The 20,461-nt window shown below is 40.2% G+C and overlaps 2 protein-coding genes across 8 annotated transcripts in view; one reads left to right on the forward strand and one right to left on the reverse strand.

The window, feature by feature from the left end:
- rabac1 (Rab acceptor 1 (prenylated)) overlaps positions 1-20,461 on the forward strand; it is a 197,104-nt gene that overhangs the window by 95,831 nt on the left and 80,812 nt on the right. The gene's annotated exons all lie outside the window — the stretch shown is intronic.
- pou2f2a (POU class 2 homeobox 2a) overlaps positions 14,006-20,461 on the reverse strand; it is a 39,457-nt gene continuing 33,001 nt past the window's right edge. For 4 of the 7 annotated variants that reach the window (XM_056241858.1, XM_056241855.1, XM_056241856.1 and 1 more), the window contains 9 exons: positions 19,093-19,230; positions 18,841-18,982; positions 18,458-18,606; positions 17,871-18,062; positions 17,322-17,370; positions 17,088-17,226; positions 16,889-16,951; positions 15,224-15,297; positions 14,006-15,001 (listed from right to left, as the gene is read on the reverse strand). In XM_056241858.1, coding sequence (XP_056097833.1) covers positions 14,700-15,001; positions 15,224-15,297; positions 16,889-16,951; positions 17,088-17,226; positions 17,322-17,370; positions 17,871-18,062; positions 18,458-18,606; positions 18,841-18,982; positions 19,093-19,230 — 1,248 coding nt within the window. In that variant the 3' untranslated portion in view covers positions 14,006-14,699. The remainder of the gene's footprint in view (positions 15,002-15,223; positions 15,298-16,888; positions 16,952-17,087; positions 17,227-17,321; positions 17,371-17,870; positions 18,063-18,457; positions 18,607-18,840; positions 18,983-19,092; positions 19,231-20,461) is intronic. The other 3 variants (XM_056241857.1, XM_056241861.1, XM_056241862.1) reach the window with 3 other exon arrangements.

Genomic DNA, 20,461 nt, shown 5'->3' on the forward strand with positions numbered 1-20,461 from the left:
TTCATAGTAGTAATTTTCCATAATGGCGAATGTAGAAAATGGGATTAAAAAAAATCTTATTCTCACATGCTGCCATTTCATAGTAAATATGCTGAACCAAAAATGACCAAATAAAATGATATAAGAATTGTATATAAACAGAAATAAGTCAACCAGACAACATAACTGTTGCCATATGGCCAGAATATTTTATTTATTTTGTCCTGAATGTTATTAGAAAAGAAGGCATTTCTGCTGGAGACTTATGTGTACTGATGATCACAGATGAAGAATTACAATTTGAAAATTTACAAGAAAAACTAAACTGTTTTAGATGTTTTAGCCTATCTGCTTGCGTTTCTCTATATCTGTGTGTCCGTGTGAGATTGAAAGGACGAGAGAGCATGTCAATGGGCTCTTTGTCATCAAAGAACATGTTTATTTTCAAGTTTGGCGCTCCAACTGTCAGGAATCTCATCATCTCCCTTTAGTGCCCCTCCTCTCTCTTCTCTGTATTCTTCCCTCGGTCTTTAGGGTCATGTTCCATAGTTTAAAGCGCTTTTTGTCTTCTCACCACTATAACAGAACTGACAATCCCTCTCTCCCACTCACCCTCTCTCCATCTCCCTCTCTTTCTCTCAGCTGGTTTTCGCACAAGAGTAATAGGATTACCACACACTGCTCTGCCAAGGACAGAGACTGGAGGGGGAGACAGGAGGACAGGTTAAAGAGGGGGATGAAGAGAGAAAGAGAGAGAGGAGCGGGAAATGAAAGAGTACAAGCTGAAGAACAGAATGCGATGTCGGTGCACACCCACCCTAAAGCCCCTCAGAGTAACAGGCCTGTGATATTTGAGCAGTGAGAGAGAGGTATGTCTTGCACATGTCAGTTGCTATATTAAGCACACAGTGTGTGTTGATAGTGTCTCCAGTATCTTGCTTAGGATCAAACTCTTCCTATTGGCACAGTTCACTGTTTCCACTATCACTCGTCTCTCTGAAGCTTCCATACCTTCATTCCCGCGTAATGGATCTGTATCCGGTACAGCTGTCATTTCAGAGGCGGGGAGCTAATCTGAGGTCTGATTTAGCAGCATGACAGGCCTAAACCGGGGTCATGACAGGGCTGCTACTCACTGCTGCCGATAGTATGCCAGCTGCTGAACTTCATGTAACTCAAGCTCTCAAAATCACTACACGACATACCACAGATAACAGAAATGGACTTCTGTTTTACACATGCATCAGATTCATATATTCATAATCATGTCAAATATCTGAAGAACTTGCTGTAAGCTGATTTTTAGGATATTTAAGCATGTCTCTCTCTATACACCATCGTTTTGCACCATTCAGAATTGAATTTGAATTGAGGCGTACAACAGGTTATGGAATTGAAATTGAATGTAAAGAAGTAGAATTTAAATTAATTGAAATTTAAAGACATTCATGTCATTTTTAACTAGAAAAAAATTCAGCTTTTTCCAGAATGCATTACCTGTTTTGTAATTCTCTGAGTTGCAAATACAAGATGAAATTTTGCGCACCCTTTTATATGGTTGTTTTTGAGGGGCTCTGCGGCACATCCCTTTTCACCTATGTAACAGATGTGGAAGGGTATGAAGAGACACGACTTCAGCTGACGGGTTTTCCAATATTTATTTGCTCTGCAGAAGACAATATCACATTAATTGGTTACTGTTTCCTTCTATCTGCACCTCTGCTCCTCAGCAACACAAAACACTGTTGTCAGTAGTAGACCTCATTTTCTACCATACACAAATATCACATCAAAGTATGGCATTTCATTCAACTCTTAACAAACACGGATAACAAAAAAAAGTATAACATCTAACAAAGATACACATACCTGCAGAAGACAATATCACATTAATTGGCTTCTGGTTACTGTTTCCTTCTATCGGCACCTCTGCTCCTATTCATTGAATAACAGAATTTACACACTCAACATGGACTGCAGAGCCTCCGTTTAGTGTAAATCGTTTACATCCAATAGTGTAAATCGCGGCAGCAGCTTCAGGTTGGTAGTCCAAGGCACTGTTGTCTATCTGTACCTCCGGGGTTCTTCCCACCGGAGCCTCGCTTTCGATTTCAAAATGGCGGCTGCGTGAAATTAGCGTATAGAGGCGCAGTGCAGCAACGACATCTCTGCAGGAAACAATAGCAATATGATAAATAAATGAAACGCATTAAGATAAAATTCACAAATACCCCATAAATCATTAAATGATAATTAAAATATGGTTTAAACTAAATTAAACATAAATTGGATATTTGAATTAATAAAGTACATTTTTAACTCCGTTACACCTACTACAGGTGACCTACAGTAACCAAACTTCATACACTTCATAGATCTCTTCGGGCCAAACAAGCACGTCATACGCCAGCTCAACAGGAAGGCAACTAATTCATGGCGAGAAAAGGGAAGCAGGAAGTGTGTTATAACTTTTGCATACATTGACTGATTTTGATGAAACGTCAGCTGTGTGTTCGTTGTAAGAGGCCGATCACATGGATGTGACTATTGTGTGAGTCAAAGTCATAGTGCCACCAACTGACAGAAGGAGGTATGTCACTTTTACCCGCTTTAGAAACATATTGCCTGCCGTGGACCTTTTATAAAGTCACCGGCTTGGGCCCGTCATCGCTGCTTGCAGCTATGTTTCTGTTTTGGTTTGGTTTTCATTCTGTTCCCTGTTCTGCTTTGCCTGATTTCTGTTTGCGAGTCAGTTTCCTTAGTGACTGATTACGTTTACCTGTGGTTCATTTAGTTCCCTCGTTTACTGTGTATTTAAGCCCTTAGTTTCCTCAATTCGTTGTTTGTAACATTTATGTTTGCGTGGAAATGTTAAAGTGAAGACTTTGTTATTGAATTTCTTGCATCTTGCGATCATTGCAGCACCAATACGTGACACAACCTTTTTGGTCATTGAAGTGTGATTAATGGTGCGTTCACGTGCTATGGTAATTATGGTGAATACCAAAAGCCGACATGGAAAATGCACATGAACACCCCCTCATGTGGTATTTTCCACTGGGCAACTCGTAGAATATTTTGATGCACGAGTTGCCGAGATGAGATTACCTTTGACCTTTTCAAAATGGCAGAGAGCAACGCAAGAGTTGTGAATGGTAAAAATATGTACTATTCATGATCTAGAAAATATACAGCATATATTATTTACGTTTGAGTTTTGATAAATCATTTTCTTGCTGTAGCAGATGACTTAAGCAATCTAAAATAGTTTTAGCTAAATAACAGGTCTGGATCTCCATCTTTTTACCACATTACGACAACAAAAGCACTTGAACGCAACACACTGGTAAATACCAGTTCACAAGTGGAAAATATCATATTTTCCATAGCACGTGAACGCACCATAAATAGCAATATCTGCATATTGAATTCTCAAAAACTCAAAAACCTGCATACTGGATTAGAACGACGTGAAGGTGAGTAAACAATGATTTATTTTATGTTCATTTTTGATTGATCCTTTCCTCTAATAGTATTTCCTGAGGTGCTAGAACTGTTGCTAAAACATTACTAAAACATTTTCTGATCATTTAAAATCCATTCAGCATTTAGTCACATCAAGCTACCTAAAATCAAAATACGACTATTAATCTATTGACTTTAAGAGGTATGTGAAGCTGAAGAGTTTAGACATAAGACATTTCTGCTGTAACATGCTATGACAGATGTACATTATTCTCTCTGTGTGTGGGCAAATCGCAAAGATAGGAAATCTGTGTAGGTACCAAATTCATACTGTGGGCACTAGATGTTCCTAATGACTCACCGGGTCCATGTGTAATGTGGGACACCCCCATATTTTCTCAGATTTGTATATTTTTGCGTTTCATGCTCTTAGGATCTGTATTAACTGACAAGAGGTGGTGGTGTGTTCAAGATAGATGGCAGTAACACAACTCCCCAGTTCAAACTCAGTAAGGGATGATCTATGAAGTTTACCTGTGTATTTAGTGCATTGTCTAATTTTCACATCACCAAATACGCTACTAGCATCTACAGAAGTGGCAGCCAATTAAGCATAAGGATTGTCTCTAACATTTAGTGAAACACTGCGGGTCATGTCATGTTAAACATTTTAAATTACAGTGAGTGGACGATCCACACCATATATAATTAAAACACTTTTTATAGAAACTATTATGATGACTACATTTTCCCTCTTATGAGAGTGTACACCATTCAAATGAATCTTCACATAAACAATTTTATTTTTTAATGTGTAAAACTGTTCAGATTAACATAAAATGATGTGAACAGAACAGGCACTGAACAGAATTCAGATAATGGGATCAATCAAAAGTCACACAGAGCAATTACCATTGAGATTTGTCCAGGTATTGTGGACATCAATAAAGGTTACCTTAATGCAATTAAGCAGCCGATGCTGTTTGTTTCTGCTAAATCTGCTTCATGAAACCCTGTCATAAATCATTTGGGAGGTTTTGAATGCTCTGATATGTCTAAATCATGAGCACACATTCCTCACAAAGGTCACAGGTGTGACTAATAGAGCTGATCACTGACCATTTGTGTGTTCAGACTGAATGACAATGGCTGCTTAAGAGTAGTGTCATGTGTTGAATAGTGTTTAACGCTTTGTTTGCTCTGTTCAGGTGCGGCGGCTCAGGGCAGGGTGTGAAAACAGGTAGAGGAAGGGAATTTCATTGTTTGTGTGAGAATGTCCTCCAAAAACATCTTCTGGCATCAGATGAGTTCCACACTGACATCTGCATTTGTTTAGGTTTGAATCACTGTTGCAGGATTTCATAACAAAGATACAGTGTTATGGTTGATAATCTAACATAAACAAAAGAGCATATGCTCCAGCCCCATGTTTGTGGAATTTACTGTGCTCCTGTTACACACCTGAAATGCCACCGTCATCTGTTCCATCTTGGACCACTGTTACACATTCATGCAAACACACACCTGTGGCACTGAAGCGACAGATTGGCCACCTGTCTGTGTGAGTGGGCGGATACAGACTGAGGCAGATTGTGAGTGGGAGCAGAGATGACTGACGCGTCCTGTGACCAATCTGTACACATCTCACAGCTTCTGCAGACTGATTAGCTGTTAGCATTCTCAATGGAAATCCGCAATTTGAAATATGCCAAAAACTTTTAGAGCCTATCACCTGAACAGTAATGCTGGGCTTCACAGGATTAGGCCTTCAATTAGGGCATTTAAGTAGCTTTAATAAACGTGCCTTAGAAAAAAACATTACTGGTATGCATCTTGAGACAAAACAGTGGCACTGACATATTTTAAGATATGTCAGTGCAAGTTGCTTTTGGTTAAAACAGCTAAAACGTGCATTTAAGTCTGGGAGTAGTTTAAGCCTTGTCTGTGAAACCGGGGGTAAATGCCATGTGACTAATCAATAGAGTGGAACACATTTTTAAGCAGCCTTGGTTCTGGAAGTATTTTTCCTATTCATTTTAACTTAAAACAGTCTTTATTAAAGATTAAAAAGCCAGGAACCAAACAAACCAGCAACAAGGTGAATCACATTACAGATTTTGATTTGAAGCAAAAAACAAACAAAAAACTACAATCCCATGGCCATGAAGCATTGCTAATGATATCAAAATAACTTGTGGATAAATATAAAACTACTGATTTAAAGATGTTGATTTTGTATATAGAAAGAATATATTTTAAGTTTATTGCAAAAAAAAAAAAATATATATATATATAGTCACGGATGGAACAGGAGTCAGACAGGTGGTAAGTGAAATAGTGTTTATTTACAGGTTGCAGATCCAGACAGAGATATGGTGAGTATGCAAGCAGATGATATGATATTCAGGATGGAACTTAGCTGAAGGATAACCAGAGTCTTTGTTTACAGATGCGGATGGAGAGTCACTGGGAACAGGCTGATGACCGGAGACTGAACTTCCGTGTGAAGGTTAGCAGGTGATCGATGGATGGAACTCAGGTAGGTAGCGGGTAAGTTGCAGGTAAATAGCGTGATAGTCTGTAATGTCATGTAGAGACGAGACCAGACAATGAGTGTGTGAAGAGGAGTTGAATATATAGGGAGGTGAACTGATGAGGTGATGGTGATTAAAACTCAGGGGACTGTGAACGAGTGGGAGGGGTGAGTGAAGCTGGTGGAATCCTGACAGTACCCCCTCCTCCGAGGCGGCTCTCGACGCCTGAGACGAGGGATGAAGACGGCGACGAGGTCTACCACGACCCCTGGGAGCGGGGCGATTAGGATGGTCGACGTGAAACTGTGTGAGGAGATCTGGATCCAGGATATCATCGCGAGGAACTCACGACCGTTCCTCTGGACCATAATCCTCGCAGTCAACTAGATATTCCAGCCGAGGACCTCGTCGCCGTGAGTCCATGATGGTGCGGACTCGGTAGATGGGCTCTTGCTCGACTGGAACCGGAGGAGGAGGTACGTCCTCTGGGACGGTTTCTGTGGGAGGAGAAGTGACAGGTTCAATGAAGGGCTTCAACAGTGACACATGAAAAGATGGTGAAATCCTGTATTGTGGAGGAAGGTCAAGCCTGTAGGTGACTTGTTCAGCTGCCTCTGCACGGTGTCCTGGTACTGGTGGCAATAGGTCCTGAGATGTCGTCCGATCTCCTGGATCTTCCGCTCAGTCTGGGCGTTTGTCTGAGGGTGGTATCCAGAAGATAAGCTGACAGTAACCCCGAGGAGTCTGAAGAAGGCTTGCCAAACCCTTGAAATGAACTGTGGACCTCTGTCCGACACTATGTCCTCGGGGATGCCGAAGTTTCGAAACACATGATTGAAGAGGGCCTCTGTGGCCTCAAACGCAGTTGGAAGTCCAGGCAATGGGATCAGCTTGCAAGCCTTCGAAAAGCGATCCACAACGACGAGGACACAAGTGTGGTTACTGGATCTGGGAAGGTCCGTCATGAAATCAATTCCAAGGTGGGACCACGGTCTTTGTGGGATAGGAAGTGGCACGAGCTTGCCCTCCGGGAGTCTTCTGGGGGTGTTGGTAATGGCACAGACTGAGCATCCCCGAACGTACCTGGAAACATCCCGTGAGATGGACGGCCACCAGTACCGATTACTGAGGAGCGAGAGGGTACGCCTGCTACCTGGATGTCCAGAAGGGCGGCACGAAGAGTCCAGAAGGGCGGCACGAAGATGGAGAGGTACGAAGACGCGCCCCTCTGGACCTCCCGGCGGAGCGGGATGACGAAGGTTGACGAAGGGTCGATGTCCCAGATGATGGGGCTGATGATCATGGCTGGAGGGAGGATAGGTTCAGGTAGCAAATCTTCGGTTGAAGCATGATGAAGACGAGAGAGAGCATCAGCTTTGCAATTCTTGCTTCCAGGTCGGTATGACACGGTAAAATCAAAGCGGGTAAAGAAGAGAGCCCATCGAGCCTGACGGGGATTCAGCCTTTTCGCTTCTCTGAGGTATTCCAGGTTGCGATGATCGGTTATAACCTCAAACTGGTGATTAGCTCCCTCCAGCCAATGCCTCCATTCCTCTAACGCAAGCTTGATGGCGAGCAGCTCCCGATTCCCAATATCATAGTTCCACTCCGCCGGGGACAGCTTCTTAGAGTAGAAGGCACATGGATGGAGTTTGGGAGGATCACCCTGCCGCTGTGATAGAACTGCTCCAACTCCTGTTGAGGATGCGTCCACCTCAACAACAAACGGTATATCTGGGTTAGGATGAACCAGGATGGGAGCAGTCAGGCTTCTTTCAGTTGTTGAAAGGCTAAGATGGCGAGGAGTGAGTGAAGCTGGTGGAATCCTGACATATATATATATAAATATATATATATATATATATATATATATATATATATATGTCAGGATTCCACCAGCTTCACTCACTATATATATATATATATATATATATAGGCTATAGTATATATAAATCCTCATTGTCAGCTTCTGTATCTAATAATGTCACTGTTATTCTGAACATGACTTACAACTTTGTAACAGCGTGACATCCAACCCACTCAGCTCAGGACAAATTTATGGAAAAGTTTCTGTGACGTTGACATGTTGGATGCCTCCTGGTATTCAGTGATGCACAGTTTCCACAGTTCAACTTATGCATCTGCTCATAAAGACAAAATATGTTCGAAATACGTTAGAAAAAAGAATAGTGTTAGGAAGTTAAAGCATTATATGGTCAATACCAGGGGTCTTAACTTTTACAGGGACCCTGTTTATATTGAATAGTAAAATTCATATTAAAACCTTTTAATGTGTAACTTAAATACTTTATGACATTACGCAGTCAATAAAAACATTTTGATTTGTCATGTACTCTGTGTGACTGTGCGGATGAATATGGTAATCCTTTTGTTTATTAAACACTCACTACAAGCCATAAGATATATAACCAGTTTAGATGGAAAGGATCTCAAGCTGACATTACTGTAGTTATACCCATTAATAGACATGGTAAATCAATGAAAAAAAAATTCCACAGCGCTACAACAACAAAAATGAAATGACCCTTCTAATAGATAATGCTTTACAATAAACTCTGTTCAAGAGCAACATGGCAATGTATCTGTTCAATAAAATACCTTACTCACCTGTTATAATAACGCCATCTCTGCGTCACTTTTACAACATCTCCAAAAGCCAAGACAATGTTGATTCTTGTTTTATTATGAGCTCTGTCACATTCTCACAGACTCTCCTCTCTTCTGCGTTTTATAAAAAACAAACAAAAAAAACGGGTGATTTTTTGAAGACAGTCAGATGTCAGAAGCTAATTTCACAAAGTCGGTGAGTTTGTATGCGGGAGGGACATTTGATCATGTAGCTGAGCTTTAGCTTTGTTAATAAAGTTAAGCTTTGGTTGATATTAACTTAATGTTCTTATTTTTCAGTAGCAGATGTGAGAACATGAAAATCTCAAGGTGAGATTTTTAATCGTCTACAGTGGAGAGGAGTAGAACATGAGTAAAGGACAAGCTGTCTGGCAAAGACCAGATGTCCCATGAGTCAGATGAGCAAATGAGAGCTGTGAAAAGTGGAAAAAGAGGGAGAAATAGAGAAACTGACAGATCTAGAGAGAGTGAAAGAAGGAAGGGGAAGAGAAGGTGACTAAGTTGAGGCACCATGTGGAGGCAGAGCTCCTACGGATGATTCATTCGTGTGAATGAGAAGAGTCTGTGGCTGCTGCTGCCATCCAGCGGCCAAAGGGGGACAGACAGCACCATAGGCCTACAGATCGTTTTCACACATCGATTAAACGAACTCACAAGAAAAAGACAACATTTTCATGCACTGTTTCTTTTCTCTACCGTTTTTATTCAGATGAGTGAAACACTTCCAGTTACAAAAATGACTTTAAATGAACAACACTGTACAATGAACAAGCGAGTTATTTGTCAACTATTTTTTGGTTTCAGAGATAATTACACTGAAAGGCTTACCTCACCATAAGAAGGAAAAGAGACACGGAGGACAGAAGAGAAGAAAAAGGAATTGCTCAACTCAAAGGAGAAAAAAAAAAAAAAAAAAAAAACTAAGGATGGAAAGGGTAAAAACATGGCAACGTACATCAGATACAAGCAAAACAGACGTAGCCTACACGTTCACGCACATATCCACACTGCCAAAATAACCGCATATCTGTTCCGTTTTAGATTGTAAAATGAACACGCACATGAACATGTATGACGCCCCCACGCGCTCTCATTCGAAGAGTGAGCAGTGAACATGAAATTAGAGAGAAGATTCAGGGGACAGATCAACATCACTAACACCCCAAAAAAGAATAAAAAAGAATCACAGACATACTCAGTCTTTTCTTTAAGATCATCGTTATCATCATGAAGATTTGTCCCTAAATAATGAATAATTAAAAATATACATTTCATCATTATCTTCATCGTATGTTACTTTGGATAGTTGAGGATTTACCTTTAGAAACTGGGTTGCTAGGTGACCAGGGAAAGAGACAAAAGAAAACAGCTGAGGATGTGTTAGTGAAGCTCTTTGGTTTAACTAGATGTGTTTAAGTTATTTGCTATTTTAAAAAATCTTTTTAAACACCTTTGGACTGAAGCTGGTATTTTTTAAATTTATTTTTTAATGTATAATATATAGACAGAGATACATCAGAGAGTGAAGTGAGAAGGAAAAGACTCGCAGACTTGCAGTTCTCTTGGCCAGGCCTTTCCAAATAATGCTATGATTTTTTTTCTTTTTCACCCTTATCCGATTGTTACTAATTAATAAAATTAAAACCGATGCGAATCAAACTCAAGGATTGTGTACAGACTTTAGGGAGCGTGTGTGTTGTGTTCGGACCTCGAATGGCCTGTTGCTTTGGTATCATTCTCTGGAGATTCACGCCACTGAGAGACTTTTACACTTTGAACACGGTCCCTTAGCCTACGCTGCGGTTATTACTTGCATATCAACATCTTTAAGTTTTTAAGACGTCTTTAACTGCGCCTGACTAACGGTAAGAACGAACGCTATAGAAAATATAAAGCAAGATTGAAAGGTTTCTCCTTATATTCCTCTTCAAGATCTCCTGCGTTTTAAGCCATACTATTTGTCACCTAGCAACAGTCATCGCCCGCTATCAGTCACCTATCTTATATACATAAACATGCACATTAAGTGTGTGTACTATATATTAAAAAGGTGTGTGTATGTGTCCTGCCCTGTTTGGTGACTGGAAAAGTGGTCCCAAGGGACGAGGGAGTGAACATGGCAGAGCATCAATCTTATAATTAAGTTATTTGAGTGCTTTCATCTTCATCCCTGGAGTTGGTTGCATAAACTGACTAGTTTTACAAGTTAAGCCCAATTTATACTTCCGCGTTGAGTTTACACAGGAGGTACGGCGTAGCCTACGCATAGTCGTTTACCCTACACTGTACCCTAACGCGCACCTCCCCAAAAATGTAACTACACATCGCCACGACGCAAAGCGCAAGTTCTGTGATTGGTTGGCTTGGTAGCATTGCATTCCCTCCTACACATTTCTGTCGTGTTCTTCTGCGCCGCCATTTTTAAGTTCAGTGAAGAATATGGCAAACATGGACCAAGTGAGCAAGCGATTCATTGAAGAGGTGCGGAAATATAGGCATCTGTATGACTCATCTTCAGCCGAATATAAGACTGCCAGATGGCAGCAAATTCGTGGAGAGAGATTTCCTCCAAAGTTGTTTTGGAGGTAGCGGAATGCATGAAACGATGGAAGAACTCCATCTTTTTTACGTTCGCCTCCGTTAAAAACTCGCCACAGGGAGTGGGGACCCAGGCGGGAAAAAAGTCCCGCCGTTTTATTTCTTTCTGTCTTGGCGGGGACCCCATGTGAAACACCGGGTTAACAGAAGTATAAATGCTCATGACGGCTTACGACATACACTCGACGCAGATGCATAAATTGGCCTTTAGTAATCAAATTTTTCTCTGTAAGACTGTTCATAACTTTTTTAAATCAGTTACATAAAAACGTAGATTGGTCTAATTTGATACCGAACAGTAAGACTGATTACCCCTAACTACGTAACTGCTAGTTGGTCATACTAGTACTTAAGACACAGTCTTAACATAATGTCTATGCTTATACAACTGGCCCCTGGTGATCTTTAATATTAATATTCCCTGGCCAATCCGAACACGCGTCCCCGGCCTCTACAGACGGATGGAGCACGCTTCTCTGTTTTAAAACATTAATCTATTTGGTTTGTTGTTAAGAGAGTGAGGTATATGAGGAACTATCTCTCTTCTACACCCCCATAGCCAGGAAACAGAACAACAGACACGCTATAAAATAAATACAAAAAGCAGGAATAGAAGTAGGACAAAGAGGAGGAGTGAGGCAGAGACGAAGATGGAGCACGGATACATTTCCGCTATCATACAATACATACATTTTGCTGTATTTTCTCTCCAGGAACCCCAAATGCCCCCATCTTTTCTCTCCTAAAGTTTTTGGTTTTGTAGCTGTTTAAAGCTTTCAGGTCAAGGCTCACGGCAGCACTGCGCTCAACGCCATCACACACACACACACACACACACACACACACACACGTAGCCATCACGACAGTAACCATAGCAACACGATCGGTAACATCAGCAGTGGTGAGACAGGTACTGTACGTTCATACACAATGCAGGTTCCTACAGAACCTTATCCCTTCTGAGCCATGGCAGTGCGTGCTTTTACTCTGGAAGGTTACTTCAGCATTGAATGAATACTACCGAAACATTTGAGCAGAAGAACCACAGTGCTGCTTTTTCCCCTGATAGGTTTCCCTCCACAGGCTCTGTCCAGTATGGAACAGCTAAGAGGTCGAGAAGACAAGTGTCCGCCCCTACGCTGTCGATTAGTGGCCGGTCCCTTCGGACCGACGGTTGCATTTGTCGATGGATTTGGTTTGAAAGGTCGCCTTGGCTAAGGAAGTTTACATTTGAATACAATCTGGTGCCTCAAACACACCCACTACAAAACAGCATTTGGAATATATTAAATAAATAATAATAATAATAAAAAAGGTCTGTTAAGAAAATTCACAAACGAGCAAGAGGAGAATGAATAACAAAATCAATTTCTTTCAAACGGGGGAGGAAGAAAACAGAAAAACCCAAAAGAGAGATAGTGTGAATTTTTGGTCTAAGTAAATATCAACATTTTTTTATCCTTTCACAATGTTTTCTTCCATACATAAGCAATTAGTAAGCATTATAACATAGATCATTTACTACAAAATCTAGAGAAGCACTAACTGACCCATTCGGACTATACAATAACGTAGAGAACTGAGTTCATGTATCTATCCATTGTTGAACCTGCAGCGCTCACCGACTACAGATTTCAGCACGATATAAATACAACGGTAAGGTGGATGAGAGCATGTGAATAGTTGTGTATGGGATATTTGGTTCTCTTTAAAGCTTGTTTATACTTGACTTTGGTTCTTTGGATGTACTTGAGCATGTTTATCCTGGTTTCTTGTCTGTTGAACTGATTTCACAGTTTTGTTTCAACCACCTGATTAGAGTCTCTAACACAACTAGATAGGAACAAGTAAGGAAAGTAAAAAATGAGATTTCCGCAAATACGTGAATTCCTTTTTCCCAAATGAAAGCACACAAATCTACACACACAGCTGAGAAAAGCCCCACAAAACAGACAGACAGAACGAAAGAAACAACCCTCCCAACCCCCAAACGAACCCGAAACATCTTCATCTTCAGATGAGTCTAGTGAGGTCATCAAAGATCCCGCCACCCAGGACCAGAAAGAGTCTGAATGACAGGAGGTGGAGCCAGATCCCTTGCTACATGGTTCTGGGTGACCTCGGTCCAGAGATGCATGAAGGGATGCTGTTTTTTTTCTGTACAGTGACTCGTTTTGCACCTCGATTCGTTTTTGGCTTGGTTTGTTTGTGTTTTTCCTTTCTGGGAAGTTTGGCTGGCTGTGAAGTTTCACTTCATTTTTTGGCTTGTAGAAGAAGCAGAGAGGATAGGAGCCCTTTCACCGCGACAGATCCCACGCCATGCTGTCTTACCAGAGCGGCCTTGTCAAGGTTTGGGTCCCCGATCTCTTTCTGCATCATGTGAATGATGAACTGATCATGTAATAGATGAATCGCTTTGGTATTCAAAAGGGACAAAGTGAGTGAGGGAAGCATGCAAGCACTTGATTATTAAGAGAGAAATGAGAGTATTTACACTTAGAGCGGTGAAAGCTAGAGAGAGGAGCTTGGTCTCACTTTTATTACACTTTACGACATTCATGTCATTGGACAAACAAGTGTATCGAGCTATGCAGTGCTAATATGATGAACATCAAAGACCAAACACCCAATTCTCTCTATACGCTCGTTAAGACATGTAATGATGATGACAATAAAACATTGATGTACTGAATGTACTGAAACATAAAGACAGATGGAAAATCTGCTACTTCTGTGAAAACAATAGACTAGAACGAGGAAGAACCAGAGAAACGCAAGAGCGTTTGAGCTTGACTTGCTCATATTTTATGCTGAAACATTGAATCATAGAAACCGTGAAAGAAAACGGTATGATTGCATGGAAAATGAGATGATGAGCTCAGAGATGGCTGGATTTGTTGTCACTGGGTCTGGTCCTGGACTGTTGGCTATTTACAGGTCCTTTGGATAAAGCTTTTCCATCCGTATTTTTTGGTGTTTGTTTTTGGTATTTGAGATTTTGGTATGCTTGTATTTCTTTGTCATAGCGAGTCTCTCAAAGTTTCTTTATACTTTTTGGTATTCAGTATTCCACATTTTCTTCAAAGAGTTGTTCTACAACACAGTAAAGTTTGTACTTTTTGTTGTTTTTGGTGCTCAAGGATCTCTTTTTGTCCTCTTGTCTCACTGCACTACTCACATAGTTTTTTCTTCTCCTTTAATTTACGTATTTGGCTGTGTCCCGCTAAGCCTCATGGTGTTTTTTTTGGTTTCATTTTCCCTCTTCTCTTCTTCCTTCCTCCTTCAACTCTGTCTCTCCATCTCTCCCCTCTTCTACTCTTGTGTATTTTTGGCATCAGTAGAGTGGGAGAGCGGAAGAAAGAGAGTACGAACGAGAGGAAACGAAAGGGAGCGAGGGGATCAAGAGATGCTTTGGTTGACAGGTAAGGTTTCACCTCCTCCTTCTCCTCCGTTTGTGATTGGACTTGGGCAACATCACTCAATTTTAGGCCCTCCGATCGAGTGCGGGCTGTGCAGCAATTCACCGGACGAGCAGGAAGAGACGGGGCTCGAGCAAGGGGAGGGACTCATGCCGCCTGCGACAGGAAATGAGGTTTTGCCAACAGCTGAACCGCCCAATCCCATGCCGGGGCCTGTTGCCATGGACAACAAAGAGGAGTGGTTGAGGAAGAGGGAAGAGGTAAGACCTGCTCCTTGGGCCCCAGAACCACCAATTAACACCTTGCTGCTGCCTTCAAGACTGGAAATGGGCAGCTGGCCACCACTGGCTGCTAGGGCTGTGGAAGAGACGCAGTGTTACTCACAAACATCAACAACAATAATATGTGACATGTTAAACAGGATGCACTAGTGCCGTGTGAACAGATGAACAATGTGAGCAAAGAAGAATAGGAGTGGTAAGACGTAAACAAACACTCAAACAGAGAGGACAAAGTAACACATGACTGATATGAGGTGGTAAAGTCATCAGTCTCTCTCACCCTCCCTTTCGCACAAACCTTGAATAGTAGCAAGTGGGTTGCTGCCAAGAAGAGCTTGGTTCATTCCTGTGTTAATGCTCCTCATCGTATTCCTGAGTCACACAAACAAATAACCATCCCACAAAACACACAGAAAGAAATGGAAAACAGAAAGGAATGAAGGGAAAAAGAGAAAACATTTCGAAGCATAGTTAAGAGCTGGAAAAACAGTGCAAGAAGACAAATCTTTGCAGAATAAACATTGCTTTTCTTGTAATACAATGCAGGTCACATACCAGCAGAACTCAGTGACGCATCAGTCCGTAACAACCCTTACACTAAGATGTAGTGGGATTTTACTAAATCTTTTGAACAAATATGCAAAATCTCTGAACAAATATGCAAAACATTGTAGCACTTTGTGTACTGAGACGAGTGGATACTAAAATTAAAAATATATATATATATATAATAATATAGTATTAAAACAAATATATGATTTATTATTCATATTTTTTATTTAATTGATAACTATTTAAATAAAGGAGTGTTTACTTTACAACAAGGCAAGGCCTACGTATAAACACTACTATTAAAAAGTTTGGGGTCAGTAATTTTTTTTAAAAAGAAATTAATGCTTCTATTAAGCAAATGATCAAAAGTGAAAGTAAAGATTTTTTTAATTTCTATACTATTTTTACATTGTTACAAAATGTATATTCTATCAAATAAATGCTGTTCTCTTGAACATTATATATATCAAAGAATACTGAATAAAATCGGTATACGTTTCCAAAAAATAAAACAAATTATGCAGCACAACTGTTTTTAATATATTTTTTAAAATCTTGGCAACCCCAGACTTTTTAACAGTAGTTTGTATATATATATATATATATATATATATATTAGGGCTGTCAAATGATTAATCGTGATTAATCACATCCAAAATAAAAGTTTTTTTTACATAATATATGTGGGTGCACTGTGTATAATTATTTTATATATATAAATACACACACATGCTTGTATATATTTAAGAAATATTTTCATGTATATACTGTATATAGATTTATATATAATTTATATTATATATAAATATAAATATTTTATATATAAATAATATTTTTTTCTTAAATATACATGCATATGTGTGTATTTATATATATACAAAATAATTATACAAAGTGCACCCACATATATTATGTAAAAAAAACTTTTATTTTGGATGTGATTAATCGTGATTAATCATTTGACAGCCCTAATATATATATATATATATATATATATATATATATATATATATATATATATATATATAATTATTATGTTATATAAATTATAATATCATTAATTATAAAGAATTATATAATATTAATTATAATTAATATAAAGTATTTAATATCTTGATATCTAATATTTAACTTTGGAAATAAAGAAAAATAATGGAAATTAAATTAATATTGAGAATTTCACTGCAATCAATTGCTAAAATCATGATATTGTGACAACAATGGTGCTCACTGTGTGTATGTTGTCCTAAATAGTCAAGTCAATATCAAAAACAAAGCCAATTTACCTATGTGTGTTTATTTTATAAATATTTTATTTTATGTGTATATGTATAATATTTCATATGTGTATACGTATAATATTTCATATGTGTGTGTGTGTAAGAACACAGACTCTGCTGGTTGTAATCACCTCAAACTTGCAGCAAAGTCAGTGATGTAGTTAGAAACGTCACCATTCTTTTTATGCCATGAACTGCGGATAACAAAACCACACATAAAAATACATTTGCACACACACAAACACTGCAGGTACCTATATTTGCTGAGCCAGAGGGAGTAAAAGGTGATGAGTAAGAGTGTGTGTGTACATGAGAAAGAAATCAACTCACCCTGTGTTCAAACTTAGCGTACTGTGAGTCGGAGGGGCGGGGCTGGCATCCCCACGTGAAGGCGGGGTTACAGGTGATGAGGCGGAGCTTAAGGTGGGTCCGCTTGAGGTCAAAGGGCAAACTGATGACATGGTGGTCACTGACAGAAGGAAATAATAGATAGAGCATCCATCATATATATACTAAACAATTACATTTGTCTATGATCAGCAGATGTCCACTTGTGCACCCTACCTGCTGTGCTGAGACTGGTCCCTGTCTGGGATAGTCCCTGACTGGACATCTGTAAGGAAGATGTGGATATGATGTCACAGGTCAAAAGGGAAACATGATGGACAAAGAGTATTGAAGGGTGAAAAAGAGGAAAAGGAGAGAGGCCGGTGTCAAACACTGGAAGGTCTGTGCTCTGTTTGTAGATGCTACTCACTCAGTTATACAAAACTTCAATTACAGAGAAAAATACTGAGTTTCAAAGTTAGTGAATACATGCAATATTCCTCCAAAAACATGTGTAAGTAACAGAGGTTCAATCCTCCTATAGTATTACAACAATGACAGTGAACTAGTTGCATAAATTGGCTATGAAGGAATGGATTACGATTATTCCACATTAAAACGCAAAGCAATGCAGGGCGGGTGAAACCACATTCAGGAATGAATGGTATATGTGCCATTATGGGAATGAATATTATCAACTGCTCATGCAGGAGAAACTAGTAGAGTGTTGTGGCACAGGGTCATTTGAGATGGGGGTATGAGCCAAGGGAGCAAGCCAGGTCGTACCATGTGCGGGCTGTAGCAGGGGGGTTTGTGCGAGGTGGGCTGGGGTTGGCTGGGCAAGGGAGGGGTGGCACTGGAGGGGTTAATACGTTTCTCTTTCTGTCGGCGGTTGCAGAACCAGACGCGGATCACCTCCTTCTCCATGCTGAGCTTCTCTGAGATGAGCAGGATCTCCTCTGAGGTAGGCTTCTGGTTCTGAATGCAAAAAACACAACTGATTCAGAGGTTTCAGATGGGATTATTTGAGGACATTCATTTCGAAAGAGTATATGAATGATTATTTGGTTATACACTACCGTTTAAAAAGTTTGGGGTCAGTGTTTTTTTTATATATATATATATATACATACATATATATATTTTAGAAATTAATACTAAAAAAAGATTTCTGAAGGATCATGTGACACTGAAGACTGGAGTAATGGCTGCTAAAAATTCAGCTTTGCCATCACAAGAATAAATGACATTTTAGATAAATAATTATTATATTTTCTACTGCTTTGGTGAGCATACAAGACTTCTTTAAAAAAAATCATACTTTTGAAGGGTAGTTTATGTTGTGCAATGGTTTTGTAATCACGTGTTCTGACCGTGATGAAGCTGCGTTCCAGAGCGATGCGGACGTTGGTCTCAATGCTGGTGCGTTTCTTCCTGCGGCGGCCAGGCAGGCCCTCAAACCCCAGCGAGGGAGAGGAGAGAGCACTGGGACTCGGCAAGGTGGAGTCCATCGACATTGTTTCTGAGTAAACCAGTAACAAAAAGATATTTGAAATTTTACTGTTAATTCAACTGCAAAATGTTACATAAAACATTTTGTGGTTGACAGTCTATTTTTCAATTATAAAGTAGCCAAAATGCCACTTAATATGTAGTATTATTGTATTGTACAGGACATGCGTTCGAGACTGATAGAAACTTGTGTATGATTAGATTGATAGCTGTTAAATCTGATGGAGCTCTTTGTGATGGTTACCTGCGTCATTCAGCCACTTCTCCAACAGAGGTTTGAGTTTGCACATGTTCTTGAAGCTGAGATTGAGCGCCTCAAATCGAGAGATGGTGGTCTGACTGAAATCATTCCCATAGAGTTTCCCCATGGCCATTCCCACATCACCCTGTAGAGGGAAACAGAGACCAAACCTTACTTTACTAGGAAATACAAATATTCTGTGTGTGTGTGTGTGTGTGTGTGTGTGTGTGTGTGTGTGTTTGTATGTGTGTGTACCTGTGTGAAGCCCAATTTGATCCTTCTCTGCTTGAAAGTGCGGGCAAATTGCTCCAGTTCCTCCAGGTCACTGGGCTCCTCAGGGTGAGAGGTCACTTGTGTCACTGTGTTCACGCTGCTCTCTGCAACCTTTTCTCTCTGCCACAAACCAGACAAACATCAAGACTCAAACATGAGAGAATAGCATAGTATTGTGCACATACACCACCGTTCAAAGTTTTGGGTTTGGTAAGATATTTGTATGGGGTGGGTAAGAAGGTTTATGAAAGACATCCTTTACGCTGACTAAAGGCCATTGCACACTGAGTCCGAAATTTTCGTATGCGTTTTTTCGTGTTCGTCAGCCTAAAAATTTGTCACGCACAGAAACCTTGCACACTGGGATCAGTTGTGCTCCTTTTTTGGAATACTTGAATACTATTTTTTGTGGAATACTTGATGCGGCCCAGCCTGACCCAGACTCTACCTCCAGCGGCCCCCAGTTAAGTTGAGTTTGAGACCCCTGGTCTAGCCGCAGAAGTTCAGATATTTCAACGGATCCAAAGCTCAAATCGGATACGAATTTTCCGCATACTCATATGATCAGAACTCCCCGCAGCTCCCGTGCGACTCTCCATTGGAAATGAATGACTTCCGGTCCAACGGCTGTCGTTTGTCGTGTGCAGTGGAAAGGCGGCTTCAGTGTGCAACGGCCTTAAGGCTGCGTTTATTTGATCAAAAATGCAGTAAAAACAGTAATATTGTAAAATATTAGTGCGATGTAAATAACTATTTTAATATACTTTAAAATGTTATTTATTAAGCTGAAGTTTCAACATCATTACCCCAGTCTTCAGAGTCACATGATCCTTCAGAATTCAAGGTAATATATAGTTAAAGCTGCCGTCGGCAACATTTTTTTGATCATATTCAGTGAAATCGACACTATAATCTGACAGAACAACATAAATAAAGTGGTTTTAGAAAAAACCCGAGCTTCTAACTCCACCTGGAGCTTGTTATTTGTTTTGCAAAAATCCACAGCTCCCGGTTCATCATGTCCAATCAGCGCAGGGGGGTGTGAGATCTGACTGTCAATCACAGATCGGGCACACGCCAACCCTCGCGCACGTTACAATCACATGCACACGCCTGAAGTTCGCGGAAGTTCGCGCAGTAACAAAGAGTGATGGCGGAAAATCAAGTAAGCTCATTTAGAGAATAAATGACGTTAGCAATTGCAATCTATCGGTAGAATAGCCAGGACAGCATACCTCCAAATACTCCATGGTGTTGATGGATGCTGATGAGACGGGCGCGTTCCAGGGCTCTCAAGTTTTGAAGACAGGTAAGAGTGACACCCAGCCGACGGGGGGTTGGATACATTTTT

This window comes from Rhinichthys klamathensis, unplaced genomic scaffold, assembly GCF_029890125.1.
Source record: "Rhinichthys klamathensis goyatoka isolate OS25496 unplaced genomic scaffold, OSU_Roscu_1.1 h1tg000679l_1, whole genome shotgun sequence".
Classification (NCBI taxonomy): Eukaryota; Metazoa; Chordata; class Actinopteri; order Cypriniformes; family Leuciscidae; genus Rhinichthys; species Rhinichthys klamathensis.